The 24044-nt window shown below is 48.9% G+C and overlaps 1 protein-coding gene across 4 annotated transcripts in view; it reads right to left on the bottom strand.

Annotated features, from left to right (window-relative positions):
• MINDY4 (MINDY lysine 48 deubiquitinase 4) overlaps nt 1-24044 on the bottom strand; it is a 638720-nt gene that overhangs the window by 197358 nt on the left and 417318 nt on the right. For all 4 annotated transcript variants that reach the window (XM_078665290.1, XM_078665287.1, XM_078665289.1 and 1 more), the window contains exon 11: nt 5406-5469. In XM_078665290.1, the coding sequence (XP_078521416.1) occupies nt 5406-5469 (64 nt within the window). The remainder of the gene's footprint in view (nt 1-5405; nt 5470-24044) is intronic.

Genomic DNA, 24044 nt, shown 5'->3' with positions numbered 1-24044 from the left:
CCCTGATTTCCTATTCACCGTTGCTGGCTGCTATCGACTCTTTTGCGACTGGACATGAATGTAACACCGTTTCACATATATTGTAGATGATAACAGTTATCACCCCAAACATAAACTCTTACCAAGACTACATCACATTATTTATTTTTTCTTTATTTTATATATTTGATATAGGAAAGATCTACCTTCAAGAAGGACTTGAGCATATTACATACATGTTGGACTTGGCCTTTTCCCCCCAAATTTTTCGCTTTTGCCCCTCCAATATGAAATGTCTCCCCCATGGGATTAAACCTGTATAGGCCATGAGTGGTGTGAGACACCTTGTTAAAAATGTAATGTCATGTAATGGTGTGAGCACTTGTAAATTTCCCCATTTTTAAAATGCACTTGACTAAAATGTACTGTGTTTAAAATGGATGCCATGGCCATGGGTTTTGCCACTGTACTGCCATAGGTCAGCCGTCTAGCTATTATTACCCAGCTACCCCTAGCATTTGGAGGGAAAGCCTGGCACCCAGGGTGCTCACCCCCACCGCTTGAGCCAGTTTAGGCTAGTTATGCCAACATTCTAGAAGGTTCTGGCACTGCCTGGGAGGAGGGTATAAGTAAGGGGGATGTGCCACCAGAGAGTCAGTCAGCGCTGGGACAAGAAAGAGAGGGGACCTGCTGCGTGAAGCTACCGCCACATGGGCCTGTGAGCTGGGCCCTGCACCCCTAAAAACCCCTACTCTACTGTCCCCTGGGCCCCTGACAAGGGAGGGCCCCTACCCAGGTCCCTGACACTGTGGGGACCGGGAATTACGCCAGTGCTGCGAGGAAGAAGCGCCCAGGAGGTGAGGAGTGTGCCCCTGAGGAGCGGGTGTGGGACTGTCTGCCCCCCCAGGGTGAAGCTGTGGCCCCTGTGGAATTGCTGAGTCGTAAGGAGCTGCCCGGGGAGGATTGTGCCCCCGAGGGACTGTGACTTGTTAAAGCACTGTGCCCCATGACTGTTGCTGGCTGAAGTGCTGTGAGGCCCCGAAGCGCTGGGCCCTGGGACTGTTGTGGCCCCCTAGTACAGTAAAGCCTGCCTGCATAGCGCTGTGTGTGGAAGCGTGGGGCTGGTGTGGCCCCCGGAGTACTGTTGGCCCTGGAAGCTGAGTGGGCCAAAGGAGGAGCTGTGCTCCGAGGATAGCGCCATTTACTGAGGAGCCAACCCTCGTTTCGGCGCGCTGTGAATACCGCCAAATAAATAATTAAATAAAGGGAGCCTACCCCTTATTGTGTCCGTCGTCAGCGCCGCGGCCCGGCGCCGCCAAGAAGACCCCGCCGTGTTCGGCATCGTCGCGGCGGCCCCCGGTGCCAGGAGAGGGCCGCCAAAGTGAAGGAAGGGCCGCGCTAGGCCCTGGGGCCGCGGCACTCGCGTCACGTGACGGGGGCGCTCGGCCGCGTCATCGGCCCGCCCCCGCCAATGCCGCGTAGGGATTGGCTACCGGCCCGGGCGGCCGGGAAGGCAGGAAGAAGCCGAGTCGAAGCCCCGGGTCCCCGTGAGGTAGGAGGGGGACCCGGGTGAAGCTTCGGTGCGGGGCTCCCGTGGTCGTGAGGGAGCCCTGTGAAGAACGACCGGAGCGGGAGTCCACCCCACCGGTCTGTGGCCCGGATTGAGGAGGCCGCGAGGAGAGACGCAAAGCCCTGGGTCCCCGTGATGGAGGGGGGACCCAGGTGAAGCGCCGTTGCGGGGCCCCCGTGCCAAGAAGGGAGCCCCGAGAGAAGCGACCGGAGCGGGAGGCCACCCCGCCGGTCTGTGCCCCCACGCGAGGGACCGGTGAGGTAGGCGGGGCCGGGGCACACTGTCGGTGCCAGCCCCGCCTCCTGACCTGAGGCGGCCGGAGGAGCAGAGAGACTGCGGGGCTCCTGTGAGGAGGAGGGAGCCCCGATTGGGCCGCCCAGAGGCGTGTTGGAACCCCCGGGCCCCCGTGAGCAAGAGGGGCCCAGGTACTTCCGTAAGAAAGGAGTGCCCCGAGTGTTGTGGCCCGAGGCTTGAGGGGAGGGAGGGCCTCGAGGCACATTGCCGGTGCCTGTCCCTCCTCCTCGAAGCTGAAGAGAGCCCCTGTTTGGGGCCTGAAGCCTCGCGGAGGCTACCTTTAAGTCCCAGGCCCCCGTGAGGAAAGGGGGGCCCGGCTATAGTCGCGAGAGAGGAGGGGGCATCGAGGCACATTGTCGGTGCCTGCCCTTCCTCAGTGAAGCCCTGCGCCTGCTGAGGTCCCTAGGCGAAAGAGTCCAGGAGCAGCTGGTGAGTGGGGCTACAGCTGGACTGTGTAGGAGTGGTGGGAAAGGCAATGGGGCACAGGGTCGGTGCTCGCCCCCCCCCTCTTCTTTTGGACACCGGGACTGGCCATGTTGGCCCTGAAGGTACACAGGAGTCCCCTAGACTGGGCAACCCCCCACAGGGAGAAGTGGAGGCCGGGGATGTTTCTATAAGTAGGATTAATCCCTAGGGATTGCGAGCTTTGTTAACGCAAGTTATCCTGTGTGTATGCAAAAATGCATGTTTAGGTCCCAGGGAGTGGTTGCCCTATGCTTAGTTCTGGGCCCCATGGGTTATTGTTTCCCTAAGGTGACCCGGGAAGAGTTGATGCCAATACACCCAGATGTTTGATACCCCTAGTTTGATGGTAGAGGGAGCCTAGCTGTTTCCTTACAGGTGTTCCTGGTCTATGAGGAGGGCCCCTACCGGATATTACTGCTGGGTGAGGTATGTTCTGCCTAATGTTGGTCAATAGGTTGGCCTGACGTGTTATTCCAGGCCCTTGGTTATGCCCCAGGTTAATGGGCCAGCCGTGCTGATTTATTACAGGTGCTCCTATTTATGATGTAATGTGAAGCCCTGATGTTTTTCCCTTACAGGGGTTGGGTTAGCGATATTGTGCATGATGTATATCTATGCTAATGTGATATTTTGCAATTACAGCCCTCCCCTAAGGATGAGAGTCTGAGTTGGCCCCACCAGATTGGCCCCAGATCTAATGTTATTTTGATCCCATCCTTTTTCCTTTCAGCATGGACTTATAGACTCAGCCCTTACTTCCCATGTAAATAATCCCCCCTTTATACACTTGGCTCTGGCGCCAATTGGCGCCCTGTTGTGACACTACTGTTTTGCATTTTATTTTGCCTTGCAGGTTGGAAACACTACTAAACTACGTATCTTTTTCCAACTCAAACTGGTGTCCTGCCTCTTTTGTGCTGTGCCTGGTGTGTTGCCTGTGGGTACTGCGGGAGTGCTTCACATGTCCTCCATAGTTTGGCCTGCCCGCTTGGTCCGTGCTACCCCCTTGAAGATTTGGATAACCCCATTTCTTACAATACACATACACACAAAATCACAAATAAGCTTGCACACATATTATTGGAAATCAATTGATATTTTGAGTTTTCCTGGATAGTCCTTTTAAACCGAGCTTTTCCACTTACATTAAGTAAATAAAATATGTTCTTTTTTTCCTGCAGGTTCATTTATTTTATTAACTCTGCACCTGGGCCAAATTGCATCGGGTCTGAAATTAAACGGGGTTTCCCACCCTTAGTTCCTGGTTCCCCAGGCAAATGTCTTGATGCGCCGGGTCAATGGCTCAGTTTTGCGAGGGGTGTGGTTGAAAGGTGTAATTGAGACATTATTTTACAGTAAATAGAACGCTGTTCTTTGAGAAACAAAAAATGTAACCCATGATACTCATCACGCAACACACCAAACATTCCACACTACAATAACTTTGATAATGATGGAGTTGTAATCATTACACATTGGCATTTATATAGCGATAAGTTGGCTCTGAGTGCTGTACATTATAGGGGAATGCAGTGCCTAATTTGAGCCGGTGGTTGCCGATGGCGGGCCCCATTACTTTTTTTGGGGGGACCTGAACTGACTTTTTCCATATCAGATGTTTACCAGGAAAATTGTAAAATAGAAAGAGAAAGACAGAGAAACCGATCTTGCAAGAGTGAGAAGGAGCAGGGAGTGTCTGGTACTGAATTAAAGAGGCATGAGCTGAATCAAGAGGACACAGCCTTGGTATTGGGCTGCTGACATTCAATAGTATTGGCCGTGGGCTTCTGAGCAGAGTTTTTGCCACTGGCACTCATTATTTTACAAATTAAGCACTGGGAAATGGAAGACAATCTACAAGATTGTCTATATTAAGGTCCTGATTATGAGTTCCTTGTAATATTCTGACCCATGAGTAAAGTACAGTTTACACATGGGTCGGAATTAGAAGTTTGTAGGCATTTAACGCATCTGATAATTATCGGATACATTAAATTACTCAACCTTTGTTGAAATTTAACAGGGGAAAAAATACGATACATACAATACAATGCAGATTTTGGTGCACTAAACACCAAAATCCACGTCAGTCCCATGAACTCGTAATAGGTATTATTTATTGCACCTAATAAATGACGTACCCTGTGGAATCGTTATTTATCAGGGGCGATTAATAATGCCTTTGCTTGTAATCAGGCCCTAAGGTGGAAATACCTAAATACAGTTAATTCATTTTAAGTTGCATTTTAAGGATAGGGAGATTAAGGCCCACATGCATCAAAAATGCCATTTGCGATTCCTTATTAGCGAAAAATAAGGATTCGCTAATAAGGAATTGCAAAAGGCTATGCATGAAGAAATCGCTAAAAAAATTGCGATTTCTTAAAATTCCGTAATGCGACTCGCAAATTGCGAATCACAATTAAGGAATACCTCCCCCTTCGTTCCTATGGGCCTAGAGGCCCATAGGAATGAAGGGGAAGACATTCTCATTTGCGATTCTCAATTAGAGAATCGCAAATTGAGAATGCAATTTCAAGGGTGCCAGGTTGTCAAAAGGACACCCTGTTGCACCCCTGAAATCTACCTATAAATACATCTTGCACACACACACACATGCCCCAAGGGCATGTGTGTGTGCAAAATGGAACTTTGTAAAAAACCACTTTAGTGCATTTTTCAAAGTTTTTGCAAATTACCATAAAGGTCAACTCATGGTAATTTGCTCCCCGAAATCGCTTGCATTGCATTTAAGGAATCTCAATTTGAGATTCCTTAAATGCAATCGCAATTTAAGAAATTGCAATTTTGCGATTTCTTAAACTGCTAACAGTACAAAAATTGTGATGCATCCCAAATAATGAAATTTCATTCGCAAACGGCCGAATTTTGCGATTTACACCCTTTGCGAATGCAATTTTCAATGATGCATGTGCCCCTAAGTGACTTGCGAAGAATCACACTGAGGGAAGCCAAATGGGATGCAAACCTGGGTCCACAGGTTCCTAGGTCAGCAGCTCTAGCTGTTTGCATACATATCCTCCCTAGTTAGTCTCGCATTTAAAAGTTACTTTGAGAGCATAATTGCACAACTCACCGTCTCCAAGATTCCGTCTGCTTTGTACCTCCCGGCAGGGCTGAACTGCTGTCTTCCTGAATATCTGTTTAGATTAGAAACACAATATCAGTTTGTCAGTGCAATCGAATACATGAAAGTGCTCATATGATATATTGGCCTCTTAAGTAAGTTAAGCAGTAACAAAGCCAATAAGCTTTGCGCTTTTAGACAATTGTTGAGGTGTGATTATGTAAAATGTCACGGTGCAGAATTTAACATTTTTGATTTATTTTAAGAGTACATTAACACACATTTGAATGAAGCACTACAAAGGTAAAAGTGGGGAAAAAGGAGGAATATATTTTGTTAATGTGATTTAGGTATATTTGTTAATCTTTCTGCGCAGCATTCAGTTGGCTAGAGCACTGTGGACGTACTTAGTCTAACAAGATGTTAAAAATGGAGTTGCTATTTGTCAGGGGAGGCTCCTCCGTAATGGCGGAGAAGTGTCACCACACTGAGTCAGTCAGCAGAAAATAAAATGATAATATAACAAAATTATAATTTTTTTTCCACTGACTGACTGAGCCAGGGAGTCTGGGTGGGGTGGGGCCAGGCATGGTAGAGAGGAGGGGGTAGTGTGCACTGTAAAGTGCGCTTGTCAGTTTGGATGGCCGAATTAGGCCGGCCAGACATGCGCACTTAGGTTTCTCCAACCCGGCTGTGTTGCACAGCTGGGTTGGAGAAATGCCACAGGCACTAAGGCATTGTCTAAGAGTCAAGCGAGTCCGCTCAGACCAATCCTGGCACCGCTCTCATGCAATAAGAGCAGCGTCTGGCTTCGGTGGAGAGCCAGTGCAGGTTTACCAGGGACTGCTGGGACACCATAAGGAAAGAAAAGGAGCACCAACGCATCAGCAGCAGGACAGGTGCATTTAAAAAAAATTATATCTTCCTTACCCGCCTCCCCCATCACTGGAGTTTTGTGGAGGCAGCCGCTGCTATTTGTTGTCAATTTTCTAGTGTTTTGACTTTCTCATTTACCTGCATGCTTTTATAAGCTCATAGCCCTAGATAATAACTGCCCCTATATATAAGGATGCACTCATTCATTCATAGAGTACTGGATGATTTGAAAATGCAACATTAAAACTATTTTAAAGAGTGTCTTGAAGGAAAAATTATAAACTGGACGGAGAGATGTCTTCAATGTTGTAATGCCAGTACACAATTATTTATTTATATTTTCTGAAGACAAGAGCTTCTCAGCCTTTGCGGAGAGCATTCTTTTAGCCGACATGGAGCATTGGTGACAGTACACACAGAATGCACAAAGTTCTTACCTCTCTATCATTCAGGCAGGGGAGGCTCCTCCGTTATGGTGGAGGAGAGTCGCCCTACTGAAAAATAAAATGATAATAAAACCACTTAATTATCATTTTATTTTTCACTACTGCCAGCCAAGGATAGGGCGTGGGCGGGGCCAGGGCCATCCTGTTGAGCGTCATGGTTTAGGGAGGAGTGTTAGGCACTTGTAAGTATGCATGTCAGTTTGGATCAGAGCCGGACTGGCTACCGGGCGTTTTTTGCAGGGGTGACAGGGTGAGGCCCAGGTTCACTGTAGAGGGGACGATTTTATTGCTGGGGAGCTGCAGGCGCTTCCAAATTAACATTGCAAAACAAATAGCTTTAAAACTTACATTTTAAAACATTTGTTTTGCATTGTTAATTAAGGAAAGCCCGGTAGCCAGTCCGGCCCTGGTTTGGATGGACGTCTTAGGCGAGCCAAACAGACATGCGCACTCCTGTTTCTCCTAACCAGCTCTGTTGAAACAGCGAGGTTGGAGGAAAGCCAAAGGCTAGCGAAACAACAAGGAGTAACCTGGTCCACAGAACTGTATGTGTGTAGTGTCAGATCCAGAACCAAGAGTCCATCAAGAACACAGATGTGATAGCACTGGACTTATAAACAATTCCCATCAGCCCACCCATCTGGTGGAGTATCGTCACGTGGGAGATATATCATAAATCCAGATCTCAACCAACGCACCTAGTGGTGATGCGGAGATGGATTTTGGAAATATTTTCTTGAGCCACAGTGCTTCACAGGTAGTGCTAATGGAGTGCAGTGATGGTGAAAAATGTGAAAGAAAAGTGAAGGTAAAATTAACTACTAAGACCAAAAATAAGTTTAATAGATATGGTTCTAGGGTCAAACTTAAAAACAACGCCAAATAGTCTTAAATAATAACTATATAGTGGCATAGTGTGTTAGGGTCGACATGTTTCAGCTAGATGGACAGTGGGTCCAAGCTTTCTTCAGGACCAAGTGAAAAATAGCGACTGCAATTTAAGTGAAAACAAGATTTGCATTTAACATTTAGTGACTGTGTACTGTTATAATGGATTGATCCTACCAGATGCTTTGAGCCCAAATGTTCTCTGGTGGAACTCCAATTATACGGTCTCTCCCAGCCTTTTGTGGGAGTGTGCCTCACCTCACCCGGCACCCACTCGGGGAGAAGGAGGCCCCGCTCTGTCCGTCGGTACCTCGACACAAGCATCCGAGCGGGAGTGGGCCTGAGGGAGCATCAAGTCAGCCTGCTCAGGCCAATCACTGACTGCTCTCATGCAGGTATTACCAGGATGAGAGCAACACCGTGATTGCCCCCTGAGAGCCTGTGCAGCTTGACCAGCGTGGGGAGAGGAGCACCAAGGTAAAAGGTGTAGGAGTAGGTAAGTGTTTTAAAAAAAATATTTTCCCCTCACCCCTCCCCCGAGTTTGTGTTGCACCCCACCCTAAAATAGGAGCAGCCTTCACTGCATTCAGGGGACTATGACTGGTTGTCTGGCAGATCATACATCTCCATGACACGTATTTGGATCAGCGAAGACACATTAGGCATTTAGGATGAGTCGGCCAGGAGGATGTATGAAGAGGTCCTTGTCGATACTTCCTTGGAATGCTTTGACGTTCCTACGGAGGACTCTTTTAACCATCTTGCCCAAAGCGTGTCTTCGGGATCTCCCCTAGACCCCCTTCCACATAAAATCTGGAAGTCATTTGGCCAGGGAACCTTTCCCTGGCTGCGACATATCTGTTGTCAGTCTCTGGAGGAAGGAGAGGTGCCAGATGTATGGAAGCAGGCAGTGGTGACTCCTCGGCTAAAAAAACCCTCTCTGGACCCTACAACTCCATCGAATTTTAGACCCATATCCCTCTTGCCCTATCCTATCAAAATACTGGAAAAGTCACAGTTAGATCCTATCACGTTATTTGGAGGATAATCTGCTATTGGACAAGGACCAATTTGGCTTCCGCCCAGGACAAGGCACTGAGACCACCTTGACATCAGTGATTGACAATCTTCGAATGCGAGCTGACAATGGGAACTCCTCGGTACTGGTATTACTAGACCTGTCAGCCGCATTTGATACGGTGAGTCATACAGTGCTAGTGGAAAGATTGAAGAGTATTGGGGTCAAAGGTAGGGCCCTACAGTGGCTCCAATCCTACTTGTCAGGACGACAACAGGCGGTGTCTATGAGGCCCTTTTCCTGTGACAAAACCATAGTACATCACGGAGTACCACAGGGCTCGGCGATCAGCCCCATCCTCTTTAATATCTACCTGCGCCCCCTGTTCCCCATTATTAAATCCTATGGAATTGACCTAGTCAACTATGCAGATGACACTCAACTGGTGTTCTCCCTGGAAGGGAAACAAGCTGTGTCCATGGACACCTTTCAGGAGTGCATGCACCAGACAGCTGGTTGGCTTAGGAAAAACACTCTTCAATTCAATGGGGGTAAAACAGAAGTGGTGTTCTGCCCGGCCACAAGAGTGTCACGTCCGTTACCAACAGAATTCAGGCTTACCCCTGAGGAGGAACCACTGCCTTCTGCAAAAACGGTGCGCAATCTGGGTGTCTGGGTGGATGGAAACCTCCAAATGGAATCACAGGCAAACAAAACGATCAGAGTCTGCCTCTCCTTGCTACGTATGCTAAGGAAGATTCTCCCACTTCTCCCATATGAAAATCGCTCCTTGGTGGTTAGGAGTATAATTCTAAGCAGACTGGACTATTGTAACTCTCTATATCTAGGTGCACAGCAATATATTATGCAGGGGTTGCAAAGAGTCCAGTCCATGGCAGCAAAGTTGGTGCTTAATAGACAGCGCAGGTCCTCTACAGCCATGGCTTTGAGCGAGCTTCATTGGCTGCCCATTAAGAAGAGAATTTGCTTTAAATCTCTCTGTATTGTTTACAAAGCGGTTCACTGTCTGGGACCCGCCCCTCTACAAGAGAGGTTCACCTGGTACAATCCCAGGAGGGAACTCCGATCCTCTAGTGCTAACTTGATCACGGCTACTAGATTCAAGAAATCTAAGATGGGGGGCAGAGCCTTTAGTGTGGTAGCTACACGATTATGGAATGAGCTGCCGCAGAATCTCAGACAAAGTGAATCACTGACCTGCTTTAGGAAGAATCTGAAATCTTGGCTATTCCCTAGGAGCGAAAACTAGATTGTATCTTTGACAGCTTCCACTGCTACAACGGTTTCTGCAATCTAAGCGCCAGGATACCCGTAGGGTGACAGTCATGCGCTATATGAGTACCTTCATTCATTTCATTTCATTTCGTTTCATATGGGGTTGTCATAATAAATCTTCCTGGCACCACAGGTTGACAAGGCTGAAATATAGGTCTAGCCCTAGGAGTGTCAACCAACAGGAAGATTGTTAAGGGCTCAGCCTGCAAAATACAAAATGGACAGTGGGGGGAAGCTTTAAAAATGCTTACCACCTATAGATAAAAGTGAGAAAGATGCCTAACACTGTGAAGACCACCAAAACAAAGTGAAAGAAGTCCCAGAGAAGTAGAGATGTGAGGATTCTCTAGCTGTCAGATTGACTATGAAAGAAAATCTGCACCACTCTGCCTTTATGGTGAATTGCAGCTCTGGGTCCCTTCCTCTACGTGCCTGTTTGCAGTTACATAATATGAGGCATGAAGTAGACTATGCATGCTTCAATGTTATTTGAAGTGAATAGGACACTGATCTGTTAATTCTGGGTCCCGGAAATTCCCAGTATGGTGAGAGGAAACATTTCAACAATGTGAATCCTTGAAAGATCCGATGTACTAAAACTGTTATTATGTGTTTTAAGATCTCTCCTTAAAGAACGGAGAAGATTTTAAAGCCAATATTTCAAACATACGAATTAGCATTTTTCCTGGACTTTTCAGGCCAGTCTCTACCAAGACTTTCACTGGATTCGATGTCTAAGAGTCCCTAAGATATAATGTAAAAAGGAAGTTTAGTGCCTGTTGATAATTGGCTTACTGGTTCAGGGGGGTGAAACCTTAATCAAGCAGAAACCGCAATCCCTGTCAGGGTTAATTACAAACAAACCCCAAATTAACCTGTGCTCAACTCGCTTGTAGCTTGGCACACAAGCATTCAGGCTTAACTTAGAAGCAATGTGTAATATATTTATGCAGCACTTCAAACAGTGATGAAGTAAAAACACAGCACAAGAAAAGCCCCAAAATAATTTAGAAAAATGGAGTAAAATGTATTAAATTATTTGAACAAAGCAAACACAAGAATATGATGGACGGAGTGCTGAAACATTTCAGACACTCACCCCCAGTCAAAGATCTGGGTTGAATCCATCATCGTTCTTTAGCTCACTAAGCCACTCCAGTTCAGACCATGCTATATGCAAATCACTTGACTCTGTGCCTCATGGGAACAGTCCAGCCCGAACTGCCAGGCCAGGTCCTCCTTGGACCAGAAATAAGCATCCTTGTAACGGTAACACCCCTCATCAGCCCGGCTAGCTTGAATCCAGTGGAAAAGTGAGCAAGGGACCTACATCTGGGCATGGCCTGCTAACTTAGGGTGAATTTGGTAGGGGTATGGACCTTTGTCAGAATATAGGTCCTGAAGTGTGGTCTGCCCTTTGACTGACACATTGTGCCATCAATAAAAGATACAACATACCAATAGGTAAGAATATTAAGACAATGTTCAAAGTGTAAAGTGCCAGAAAGCAAGCAAAAAGCTAAATGCAGCTGGGACAAAAGGGCATTAAGAGGCAGTAGGAACAGCGCTATGTAGTCCCTGGCGATAACAAATCTGCATGTCCCCAGGTCTGCAAATAAGTACGTGCACATATGTTTCAAAGTGAAAAGTGCCATGAAAGAGAAACAATGCATTTGTCACGTAAAACGGGAGTTAAGCACAGCCACCCTGTAAGAGGAGCAATAAAAAAATTAAGGCACCACAGTGTGAGCCCTAGCAAAGAGTGATCTACTAGCGTGAGATGCAACCTGCAGAGCATACATGGGTACATGTGGCCCAGAGTTATAATACAACTGAGAAAAAAGGCGGGATGAGAAGTCTGCAAGTCCGCCAGTCATTGGGCTTATGTTTGAGTTCATACAAGTTCATACTTAGTGCAGCCCGATTAATATACATGCACTTGCGAGCTATAGTTCCTTAGCATCCTTCCCACTGTAGCAAAGAACGTGCCAATCCGTAATAGCTCCATGGGGACATCGGACAAGAAGCACAAGTTACTTACCTTCGGTAACGATATATCTGTAAGACACAATAGTTAGTGTTAGATTCCTTATCTTAGAATATCCCCAGGCATCAGACTGGATCCGGAAAGATTTTTCGTCAGCAGTACCCTTGCGCGTCGGTAGGAGTTGTCTGCAGCTCCGCGTCTGTTGTCGCCGTCGTGATCGCCGGGATGACGTCGGAGTACTTACTCGCTGCCCTCACGCGCTGACGTCAGTTCTGTACATAGTTTTCTGCGCTAGGAACGCAGAGCCATGCAAGAAACAGACACTGGTGCCATGAAACTAGGGCCCTCAAAGGGAAATACCTTAACCCTAGATATCGGTTCGCAGAGGGGGGAGGATGGGTGGGGCGGTAGGAATCTAACATTAACTACTGTTTCTTACAGATATATCGTTACCGAAGTTAAGTAACTTGTGCATCTGAAAGAAACAGGTTAGTGTTAGATTCCTTACCTTAGAATAGATACCCCAGCAATTGGGTCTGCAAACCAAGATCACACCAGAAAGTCCTGGAGAACGGAACAGCCGAAAAACCCATCTCTCCGGACTTGGCTGTCCAGGCAGTAGTGCTTAGCAAACATGTGCAGCGAGGCCCACGTAGCTGCCTGACAGATGTCCTGCAAGGGGACTCCCCAACCCAGGGTAGTAGTAGCCGCCGTGGCTCGAGTGAAATGGCACGCAGCCCAACAGGAGGCTCCTTTTTCACCAGGGAATAACAGACCTTGATGCACAAAATGACCCACCGAGAGATGGTCCGCTTGTGCGCAGCCCGTCCCTTCTTAGCGCCCACGTAACCAACAAAGAGCTGGTCATCCACCCGGAAGTGGCATGTGCGGTCTAGGTAAAAGGAGAGCGCATGTTTTGGGTCCAGACGGTGGAGCCTCTCTTCCTCTTTCGAGGGATGCAGAGGCGGAACGATGGTGGGCAAGGTGATGGACTGCCCTATCTGAAAGGCTGTAACCACCTGGGGCAGGAAAGAAGGACGAGTCCTCAGAACAACTTTGTCCGGATGGACAGAGAGGAAAGGAGGCTCCTGGCAGAGCTGATGGCAACCAGGAATGCAGTTTTAAGAGTCAGAAGACGAAGAGGACAGTTATGAAGTGGCTCAAAGGGAGCGCACATCAGATAAGTCAGTACAAGATTCAAGTTCCACTGAGGCCTCATGAAGGGAACAGGAGGAAACATGTGTGTGATGCCCTTTAAGAATCTATTTACAACAAGGGACTTGAAAAGAGAAGGCTGATCAGGAAGCCTTAAGAATGCTGAAATGGCCAAGAGATAGCCTTTGATAGTGCCGGGGCAGAGCCCTGCTGGGCAAGAGAAAGAAGTAAGAGGAAAACCTCTGAAAGGTGGGCAGAAAGTGGATCCACAGCCTTTGCTGTGCACCATGCCACAAATTTGTTCCACCTGCAGGCGTATACCTTTTTTGTGGAGGGGCGCCTGGCTGCTAGAATCACATCACAGACTTCAGGAGGCAAGTCAAATGGCCTCAACTGTCACCCAATCTCCACGCATGTAGGTGGAGACTGGACAGGTTCGGGTGGAGGACCGTCCCCTGTTGCTGCGACAGAAGGTCCTCCTGAAGAGGCAGACGAATCGGGGTATTGACTGGCATGCTGTGTAGCTCGGGATACTAGCATCTTCGTGCCCAATCTGGAGCCACAAGGATGACTTGGGCTCGGTCGCACCGGACCTTCTTCAGCACTCTGGGCAGAAGTGATATAAGCGGAAAGGCGCACAACAGACCGCAGCTCCTCTTGCAACGGAAAGCGTTGCCGAGCGAGTGCCGCCTTGGAAATTCAAACGTGCAGAACTGATGACATTACGCGTTTTCTTCGGTGGCTAATAGATCTAACCAAGGCTCTCCCCACTGCTGAAAGAGACCTTGCGCCACGTCCGAGTTTAGACGCCATTCGTGATCCATCATGCACAGGCTGCTGAGTTTGTCCGTCCTGGCGTTCAGAGAACCTGCCAGGTGTTGAACCACCAGGGTAATGCCCTGGTGATCCAGCCATGTCCAGAGTTGCAGAGCCTCCTGACAAAGGGTCCACGACCCCACCCCGCCCTGTGTGTTGCAGTACCACATGGCGGTGGTGTTGTCGGTGAACACTTGCACTACACTTCCCCAGACAGAGGGAAAGAAAGCCTTCAGTGCCAGTCGGATCGCCCGCAGGTCTAGAAGGATGATATGGAGCCGGGACTCCGCCGGAGACCAGAGGCCTCTGATCTCCGCCTCTCCCATGTGCCCCCCCCATCCCAGGAGGGACGCATCCGTCACCAGTACGTGCTCCGGTTGGGGAAGGGAGGAGGATCTGCCGCTGACCCAAACACGGTCCATGAGCCACCGCTGCAACTGTCTGGCAGCACCCTTCGCGATCAGGACGTGGTCGGATAGGTTGTCCTGATGCTGTGCCCACTGAAACTTCAGGTCCCACTGAAGAGCCCGCATCCGCCACCTGACGTGATGCACCAGTAGGATGCAGGAGGCCATCAGCCCTAGGAGCCGCAGCGTCAACCTGACCGAAACCCGGGATAAAGGCTGAAAGATCGGAATCAGAGCCTGAATATCCCGAACCCACAGCTCGGGAGGATAAACCCGAAACTGCGCTGAGTCCGGAACCGCTCCGATGAAGAGGAGCTTCTGAGAGGGAATCAGGTGCGACTTCGGCACGTTGATGGAGAACCCCAGCAAATGCAGGAGGTCGGCCGTAGTCTGGAGGTGGGAGACGACTGTCTGGGCGAGCCCGCCTACAACAACCAGTCGTTGAAATAGGGGAAGACTGGAACCCCTGAACTGCGCTAATGAGCAGCGACCACCGCCATCACTTTCGTGAACACCCGAGGGGCACTGGTGAGGCCGAAGGGGAGCACGGTAAACGGAAAGTGCTCATGGCCTACCGTGAACCACAGGTAGCGCCGGTGGGCCGGTAGGACGGGGATATGGAAATATGCATCCTGCAAGTCCAACGCCACCATCCAGTCTCCAGGGTCTAGGGCAGCCAGGACCTGAGCTAAAGTCAGCATCTTGAACTTCTCCTTCCGGAGGAAGCCGTTGACGCTCCGGAGGTCCAAGATAGGGTATAGGCCTCCTTTGCCCTTCTTGGGTACCAGAAAGTAGTGGGAGTAGCAACCACGTCCTAATTCTGGCCCAGGAATGCGCTCGATGGTCCCCTTGGCCAAGAGGGCCATAACTTCCTCCTGCAGAAGTTGCGAGTGATGCGACATGCGGTGGTACTGAGGTGGCATGGCTAGAGGGGTCGCCTCTAAGGGGAGGGAGTAGCCCCTTCGGACGATTTGCAGCACCCACCTGTCTGAAGTGACACCAGTGGAGGAGGTGATGGCGGACCCTGCCCCCCCATGGCGTCGAATGGGCTTGAAAGCTCGGACTAGGAAGGCTTTGAGGCAGATCCTGCGGGAGTGGATGTGGACTGGCCAGGCCTCTGTTCGCCGGCACCGTCACGGCGGTTCCCACGTCCGCAACCGCGCTGAGGTTGGTTCTGCGGGCTGTGGCTGGGCGATCATGTGGGGGCGCCCGTTCCTTGGCCATGAAAGGGGCGAAAAGCCGAAGTCTGCAGGCGCTGGCCCGACAGGCCCAAGGACTTGGCCGTAGCCCTGGAGTGCTTGAAAACGCTCAAGTGCACTATCTGATTTTTCGCCGAAAAGTTTCTTTCCAAACTGGTCAAACCTTTTGGATTCACGATCTGGAGGTGCAGTCGGGAACGCGGTCTGGGATGTAGAGGACTGGATCACCAGGCTCTCAGGGGTAGGGTGAACGGACAGAAAGCAGGGGTCGCCCGGAGCCGGGCAGTGGCGTCGGGCCACGTTCCGATCCACAGGGGGCACTGTGGAGGGCTTGGACCAAGTGCCCATCAGAATGTCCGTGAGGGCTTCATTGAACGGCAGCATAGGTTCCAAAGAGCTTACTGGCGGTTGAAGCACCTTGGTGAGGAGATTAGTCCTCACCGCCGCAGCAGGTAGCTCAAGAGCCAAAGCCTTGGCTCCCCTGTCCAACACCACACCATAGGTAGCACCTTCCTCCGTAGCCACGGAGGGAAGAGAGATGAATCATGTGTCAGGCTATGTATCCAGACCACTGGCCTTCCCCAGCTCATCTGCCCAGTCTTGACTTCACTGGCACTGTTGTGCCAGAGGGTTCTCAGACCCCTCCCAGTCCGCCCCTTCATCCGTGTCCTGATCAACAGGCAGAAATGACGGAGCCAGGTCATAGGTGAATTGCTCACCAACCGACGCCGGAGACGGGGCCGAGCGGCACCGCTCCGACGCAGGACCCGGACTGAAACCGGGGGCGGCGGCGTCCGAAGACGGCACCGGGAGTGACACCATCGGGGTCGGCGCCAGCGGAGGAGTCGTAAGGTCAACTAGGCCTGGATCGCCCAGGGCCCCGCGGCGTCGGGACCGAAGTCGACGACGGCGCAAGGGCTGAAGCCCCCGACAGCATCGGGAGGACACCGCTGCACCCCTATGGACTGAAGTCGGGACTGCAGGGCCCGAAGGCGCGCTTGCAGGTCTCGACGGAGGGAAGTGAATCCTCATGGCCACGAGGAAGTCACGTATCTCCTCTGGCGTCGCATGCAGTCCAGGGTATGGGACCGGACGCGACGCCCGCGGCTCCGGAGTAGCGCAGGTGGTGTCACCCGAACCTTCAGCCGAGTCACGCGACCGGCGAGGGGAGTCAGAAGAGCGATGTCGCCTCTTCGACGACTTCTTCTTCGACTTACTGGAGGACTTCGAGCCCGACGAGTGGTGATGGCTCGACGAGCATCGATGGCTGCGGCTCCGCGACCGGTCCCTCGACTTCCTCCTCGACCGGGACCTCGAGCGGCGCGGAGCAGACTGCCGGATCTCGAGGAGCTTGCGGGATCGCTCCCACCTAGCCTTCGAGGTCAAGGCCCAGCAGTCGGGGCACGACTTGTAGTCGTGGTCGGCCCCGAGGCAGTAGAGACACAGGCGGTGGGGGTCGGTCACCGACATCAGGAGGTGACAGGCGTCGCACAGCTTGAATCCAGGCATCCCTACCGGCACCAGGAGTCGAAACTGACTCGAAAAGAAAAGCCAAAATAGGCCAAAAAGTTTGTCAAAATATGACTAGTGTACTAGCCCTTCCCGGATCTGCGCTTGTCGGCGCTGAAAAAAGAAGAACTCACGTACTAGGGGTTCTAGGGATTGCAAGATGCACTGCCTTTGCCCTGGAGATTTTGTTTTCTAGTGGGACCTGTGCTACCATATAGGCAGTGTCAGGAGTCTGGTCAACTATATGTGCCTCAAGGCTGGTCTTCCCAAGGTCGCTCTCAATTATGGTTGTAGGGAACATCTTTATGAGATTTAACTAGACCCATGGCGCCAGGGTGCGCCTTATTTCATTTAGATTTTGTTCCTGTGACAGGAGCTAGCCTTGCATCTTTAAAGTGCTCTTCATGTGCTGTAGGATGACAACTGGGTTCATGAGGCATTCTGTGCTCAAATTTTATGTAGTTATAGCACTGTTGCCCACGCGCTCTTATCGCCCTGAAATATTATTTGCAGGGCTACTTTCAAGAAGTCTTTGTCTGTTCTAGCCACTTAATGGTAGTATTTGATTACATCCTTTTTGCATTCAATGTCCATGTTTACCAACCCAAATTCCATTCGAATCAGTGTGCGGCTAGTTAATTTAGGGAGACTGTATATTTTTCAGTAGGCAGCTACATGAATATGCTCAAATATCTTTGTCAGCATCCCAGGATATGCAAGATGCCCATAACGTATGGTAGGTGGCAGTTTGGCACATGTTACTATTCAAATCACCTCTGCTGTTGGGCTCTGTAACTTGTGGTCAATTTTGGTTAGGGCAAACAATGTTTTGGCTGCTTTTTCTTCAAGGGCCTTTGCCTAATAGCAGGGTTTTCCTGAATACGATAGTTAAACGGCAAGGTAGTTATATTTACCGATCGTGGTTAAGGGGCCTAGGTGCCATTTTAGCTGGTGTTTTTCGGCCCTTGGTCCGAATATCAGGACTTTGTTTTTTTGTGGCATTTGCGAGCAGCAAGCTGGTAGTATTGTAGGTGTATAGAATGCCTAGTGCCCTCCTCATGCCAATGCTTGTGTGATCTAGTAGCACCAGGTCATCCACATATTGTATGTGGGGTATTTTTATTTTAAGCATTCCCTTTTTCAAGCCTTTCTTTGCATGTATTTTTGCGGTGGCATGAGTTTGGGTTACCCAAGTGTCTGTATATAGGTCGAAAATGGCTGCATGAAGTTGTTTTGGGATCCACCAAGCAGACAGTTTCAATCGATGAAACTGGCGTAGAGCGGGCTTGTGTATTTTTTAACAGCCCTAGCCGCCAGATAGAACAGGCCAATGCTTCTATATGATGAGGTTGCTGAGAAGAACATTCCCTCTATTACCATTTAGAGCAAGAAAAACTTAGTCCAGGCGCTGGTCATTAGCCTTTTGGATTACGGAAATGCTCTCTTGTCCTCAACAAACGAGTCGCTGCTATCTAAGCTTCCAGTGGCGCAGACCACCACTGCACGCCTTATCTGTGATTTCTCCTCTAAAGCAGCTTCTTCTCCTCTTCTTCATGCTCTACATTGGCTACTGGTGAAAAGCAGAATCATTTTTAAGATCGACTGCTTAACCCATAAAGCTTTATAAGGTATTTATCGTCAATGCTCACCCGCTACTCCCCTCCAAGACTTTTAAAATCTTCCGGCAAAGCATTGCTCAGGGCCTCTAGGGTCAGGAAGTCCTGGTCAGGGGGCAAGTCATTCTCTTTCCTAGCTCGTTTTATTGGAAAAAGCTGCCTCATCAAATGCGAATTTTCAAGGAGCATTTGAAATTTAGGAAAACACTTAGGACCAACTTATTTTAACTGCTTTAGTTCTGCTGTTTCCTGGCATCCGTGCCGAGATACCCCTTCAGGGGTGATTCGAGCACATAATACATTCTAATAACATAACACAATAATCACGTTGTCCATTGGTGATGTGTTTGGCTGAAATCCCATTTGGTAAAATGGAATGATATTGTTGCCCCTGATCCAGTTCTCCAGTTCACGCAAGAGCACCGATGCGAAGGCTTTTCCATCTACAATTAAGAGTGCAATTAGCCTAGAATTTCCTGATGTTGTGTATGATCCCTTTTATGTATTAGGTGCAGGATTGAGCCTTTCCATGATTCCAAGATGTTGGATAAGAGTTTGGACATATAGGGAACCCACAGCTAGGTATCCTCACTAAAGATGATCTCAGGTCGGCCATTTGGCCCTGTAACTCCATCCTTGCAGATTGTCTTCAAGATGGTTACTGTCTCCTTTTCAGTATTTACATTTGGCGATTCCTCAAGGCCCTCTATGGCTCCAGCAATTAGGGTCTCCGAAGTGGCCCTAGATTTCTTGTTGTCTACGTAGAGGCTTTTTGCGTGGTCGACCCATTTTTCTGCAGGGATGGCGTCCTCTTTGCACGTCAATTTGCTTGTCAAGCCATTATTGTAGCCACAGATTTCCTGCGACTTGCATGGGGCCAGCAGAGCGTGAATGTATTTCCACTCTTCCTCTATATATTTTTGTTTTAAAGCCTACACTGCATTTTTGTTTTCTCCTTAAAATGCTCTTTCAGTGATTGGGCCCTTCTGTGTCTTTGTTCAGCCAAACAACACATTCTTTAACTAAGCTTGAACTCTTTGTTTGCAGGGTATGAGAAGGCCTTGTGTGTCATGGGCAGGCAAGGTTTGGTTTGCTCCTTATTGGAGGTTAAAGCTGCATCTAGTTCTCTTGTTCTGGCAGCCCAGTTTTTCCTTGTTAGGGTCATTTGTACGGTTGGGGTGGGAAGTGTAAACATAGCTTTCCACTTTTGTTATAATACTTTGCTGCTGGGCCCCACTTTTTTTTAAGTGGACCAGCATTAGTTGGAAGCAGTTGGACTACCAGATTGAGGGCCATGTCAATTTTAGAGCTCATGTTGACCGTGATGGAGAGTGGATGATGGTCTCCTTCAGTTCTAGTTGGAACCTGGTATGCTTCACATTTGCTCAGAAGTATTTGCTCAGAAAAATATAGTCCAGTGTTGAAATATTTCTGAATGTGGGTTTACATTTATGCTCCGCGGTGCCTCTCTGATCACCCCCCAGGATTTGCCAACCACAATGCACTTATGCCCTGGGTATTCATAAAGGAGCATCTGGTCACAGATGTTCGTAACAACCTTTCTTTTCTCCTCCCTCCGTAGATTGATGTACAGGTTTATCACCATGATGGGAGTGCCTTTCCCATCCATTTCCCGGTCTTTCAGATCAAGAGCCTGTACATCATTGTTGCAAAGACATCCTGTGCCCTGGGCACCCCCAACTTTTTGCTGAATTGTACTGGTGGTAACAGACTCTGACTGACCCTGGGTCTCCCTAACCTGGTTCAGGGCCCGTGCCATGCTGAAAAAGACACATTTAGAATACAGTGAAGTATGCTGCAAATACACCACATGTCGAAAGGAAAACCCCTGTACTTCCCATCGATCCCACTAGTGGGATATCCCCGAAAGGACACATACTATACTACAGGAGCCTTTCGAATATGGACGGACCATGATGTGACCGAGGTTGAGTCCCTATTTGAAGAAGGACAGTTAAGGACGTACGCCCATCTGGTGGAGCATTATGATCTCCCACAAGGACAATTCCTAACACAGACAACTCTTAGATAACGGCTGACACTATTGGGATCTTCGAGAGGGGGAGCCCCCGACACATCCAGTCTTACACGCGATCCTTCGTATGGGCGCAAGCAGACACCTGGTTACCTGGCACTACAAAGCCATCTGAGAGCTGACCAGTACTCCCCTAGACACGCTGCGACAAACATGGGAGGACCAGGTGGGGCGGGTGTTCCACGATAAAGAATGGGAAAAGGTGCTGGAATACCCAAAAAAGGTCTCTAGGAATGCACGCTTCAAAAACATACAATTCAATGTCCTACACCGAGCATATCTAACACCCCACCGGTTACACCACTTTTACCCTGACACGCACTTTGCTTGCCCCCACTGCCAAACCCAGGAGGTGAACTTTAAACATTTGTTCTGGGACTGCCCCACCATCCAACAGTATTGGGACAAGGTACAGCAGACACTCCAAGCTACAGTAAATCTCTTGTACATATCCACATGGGAGGCATGCTCCCTGGGAGTTTATCGCAAAAAGAAAATGGAAAAATTACAGTGGCGTGTTTGTATTCCTGGCCCTTCTCCTAGGGAAGAGGGGAATAGCTATGCATTGGCGAGCCCCAACAGAACCCCCCGCAGAGGCATGGGTGGGCGCTATGAAAAATTGGGGCGCAGCAGAAGAAGAGGCACTAAGAGAAGAGGAAGTGAAAGGAACATACAAACATCCCATTTCCATTAATTGGGCACAGCTACTATTCCAATTCACACAGGAAACAACAACGGAGGCAACACCAAAGGTCTCACAACCTCCATCCCAAACTCCATCTCTAACTCCCACAGGATAGATACCAGCCTCCCCTGTATAGCAATGAGACACACACCATCAATGACATGTCAAAGACGTGTCAGCCGCATCCCTATGCAACCCTGCATGCAGCCTTTTCTCCCCCCACACATGCAAGGACAAAGTCACGCTGACTCACAGCCAGTCACATCACTGATCGCCATGGCGCATAATCCGACCGCTCCCATTCCTCCCTTACACCCGGTTTCCCTCCCACCATTCACAGTTTTGTTTTCCCCCTTTGGCATTTTCGAAATCAAATTCAACAGCCAGGGAATACAGTTACGAACCATATGAGAGATAACATACAAGGTCAGAGGTGAGGGCGAAACACCAACCCACACCCCCGGGATACATGCCCAACAAGACCTCACATAACATATTAAAATATGTAGAGTCAAACCAGATGATAAACTCCCGGACAGTTGTAAACTACTGTATCCAAGTTGTATTGATGTATGATGAGATTGCAGACTACAAAGGTAAAAACAATAATAACTAAATACCTGTAAATGTATCTTATAACCGGCCAATGATGCAATAGCAACTGGTAACAGGTAATGTAAAAATCTCAATAAACAAATTTAAACAATTTTTTTTATAGAATACAGTAAAAACACCTACATACACTAGGGTACACTATGGTATAGGGTACCCCTGTGATTGACATGGCCTACCCTATCAGACCCCATTAAATAATAGGGCAGGGGGATTAAAACGACCTAGAAGTCGCTAGTCCACAACAGGGAATGGCAGTTTAGAGGCCAGCATCTTTTTTTCTGCACTTGCATGTCTGCCCTGCTGAAGCCTGATGTCAGTTTAAAAGTAGCCCTGGGTGGCAGGACTGCTTTTAAAAAGTAAATTGTGCCCAAACACGACTTTGGTGTTTGGGACACTTAAAAAGGGATAAACTACAATGTTTTGGCATATTAGGAACATCATAGGTGTCCCAGGGGTGGGAGTCAGGTTTTATAAGGTAGACCCTTCTAAAAAGAGAGGATGCCCTGGGTTTAGTGAAATGTCACATTTCACTCCATAAATTGTGATAAAGTGCTGCCCAAATTCGACTTCGATGCTAAGAGCATTATTTCTCCAGATTCAGAACCCCTAAAGTCTCCCCTAGTTGTCTCATGGGGTGGGGTCCTGTACTTCAAAAATATGTTTTTATAAGCCCTAGTGCTGGAAAAATGGCCCAAGTCATTTTTCCCATTGCAAATCCCATGCCACATAGGTTAACATGGCAAGAACTAATAACTCCTGATAGGAGAATGATAGAACTTCCTTTCAAAGACTTCCCAGAATGGTACTGATGAATCCAACAATATCATACAGTTGAATTTCTACTAAAATGTACAGACAAGAAGTTATAAGACTTTTTTGTTTGTAAGTCCAGATGCAGCCTTCCAGTGGTCTGTCCTGATTGGTCAGAGTTAAGTGGATTAGCCAGGCTGCCTTGAAGAGGTGATAAAGAGCCCCTGGAGTTAACCAGCTCTGCTTGGAGGGCATCCCACAGAAATGCCAGAGTAGGGGGAGGAGTCGTAAACCATGGTTTTCAAAGGTAAGGGGACGGCCTCAGTGTCATTTACAACTCTACTTTCTTGACCCAAAGCCAGATCTAGGATTAAGCAAAGAATAAGCAGATGCAAGGGGGAGAGGCTCTGGAAAGTAGCCATCCTAGGGGTGTGTTTAGTCAGCTCTTACCTCCCTGCTGGAAAATCACCCATTATAAATCTGGAACATTTGGTGCACTCTGGGACAAAATAATGCCACACTCTACAGGGTGTGGTCATATACTTGGGGAGTTAACCTGCTCCCATTGGTCAGGAGTGACCTCCTGCTTGACCCAGAGAACTTGGAATAAGTATCTGAGAGGGGCAGAGTCTCTCAGATCTGCTGCTTGAAACTTAAGAAAGCAATACATTGCCATGCTGAGAAATTGGGTTGCAAATTCTAAGGGCTGCCCTCTGAAGACTGCACCAGCCGAAACTACAGCCCTGTGAAGTACATTGCTGTAAAATAACTAAAGAGTGCACTCGCCTGCAAGCTACAGGTTAACAGAGCTCACCTGGAATATCACCACCAATGATCCTCAACCTGGAGAACGACCTGGAGAACGACCAGTGGATTGGGAAGGGTTTTGTCCAAGGGGATTGTGGGAACTGAAGTCCTCAACTTTCAAGAACCATCTTGGAGCTTCCAGACCTTTGGAGTGAGTTCGAGACACTTTGGGACCGTTCAGGAAGAAGTTCCAGAAGTTTGGAGAACTTTGGATCAACTTTGGAAAAAAGCTCCATTCGGGGACCGGCTCAACCTGGCCAGACAAGCCGCCTGCCTTCAACCACGAGCCGGCGGATCCATCCTGGTTCGTCCCACTAAAAGCTCGGAAGGTCTGTCTTCCAGAGTTTGACCGGGAGTAGAAGAACTCCGAGGCCGGCGAACCCTCACTGAATTCGGCCGGATGAAGAGCATCGAGGGACCCCGTGAGAAAAAGCTCCAGAATTTTTTTGAAGTCCGAAGGTAAAAACTATGACCGGGACCTACCGCGAGGAATAGTTGCTCAGGGCTCCATCGCGGTCTGCC

The sequence above is a fragment of the Lissotriton helveticus genome, chromosome 10, assembly GCF_964261635.1.
Source record: "Lissotriton helveticus chromosome 10, aLisHel1.1, whole genome shotgun sequence".
In the NCBI taxonomy this organism is placed as follows: domain Eukaryota; kingdom Metazoa; phylum Chordata; class Amphibia; order Caudata; family Salamandridae; genus Lissotriton; species Lissotriton helveticus.
The sequence above is the reverse complement of the archived record's forward strand: the minus strand, read 5'-3'. Positions and strand labels throughout refer to the sequence as shown.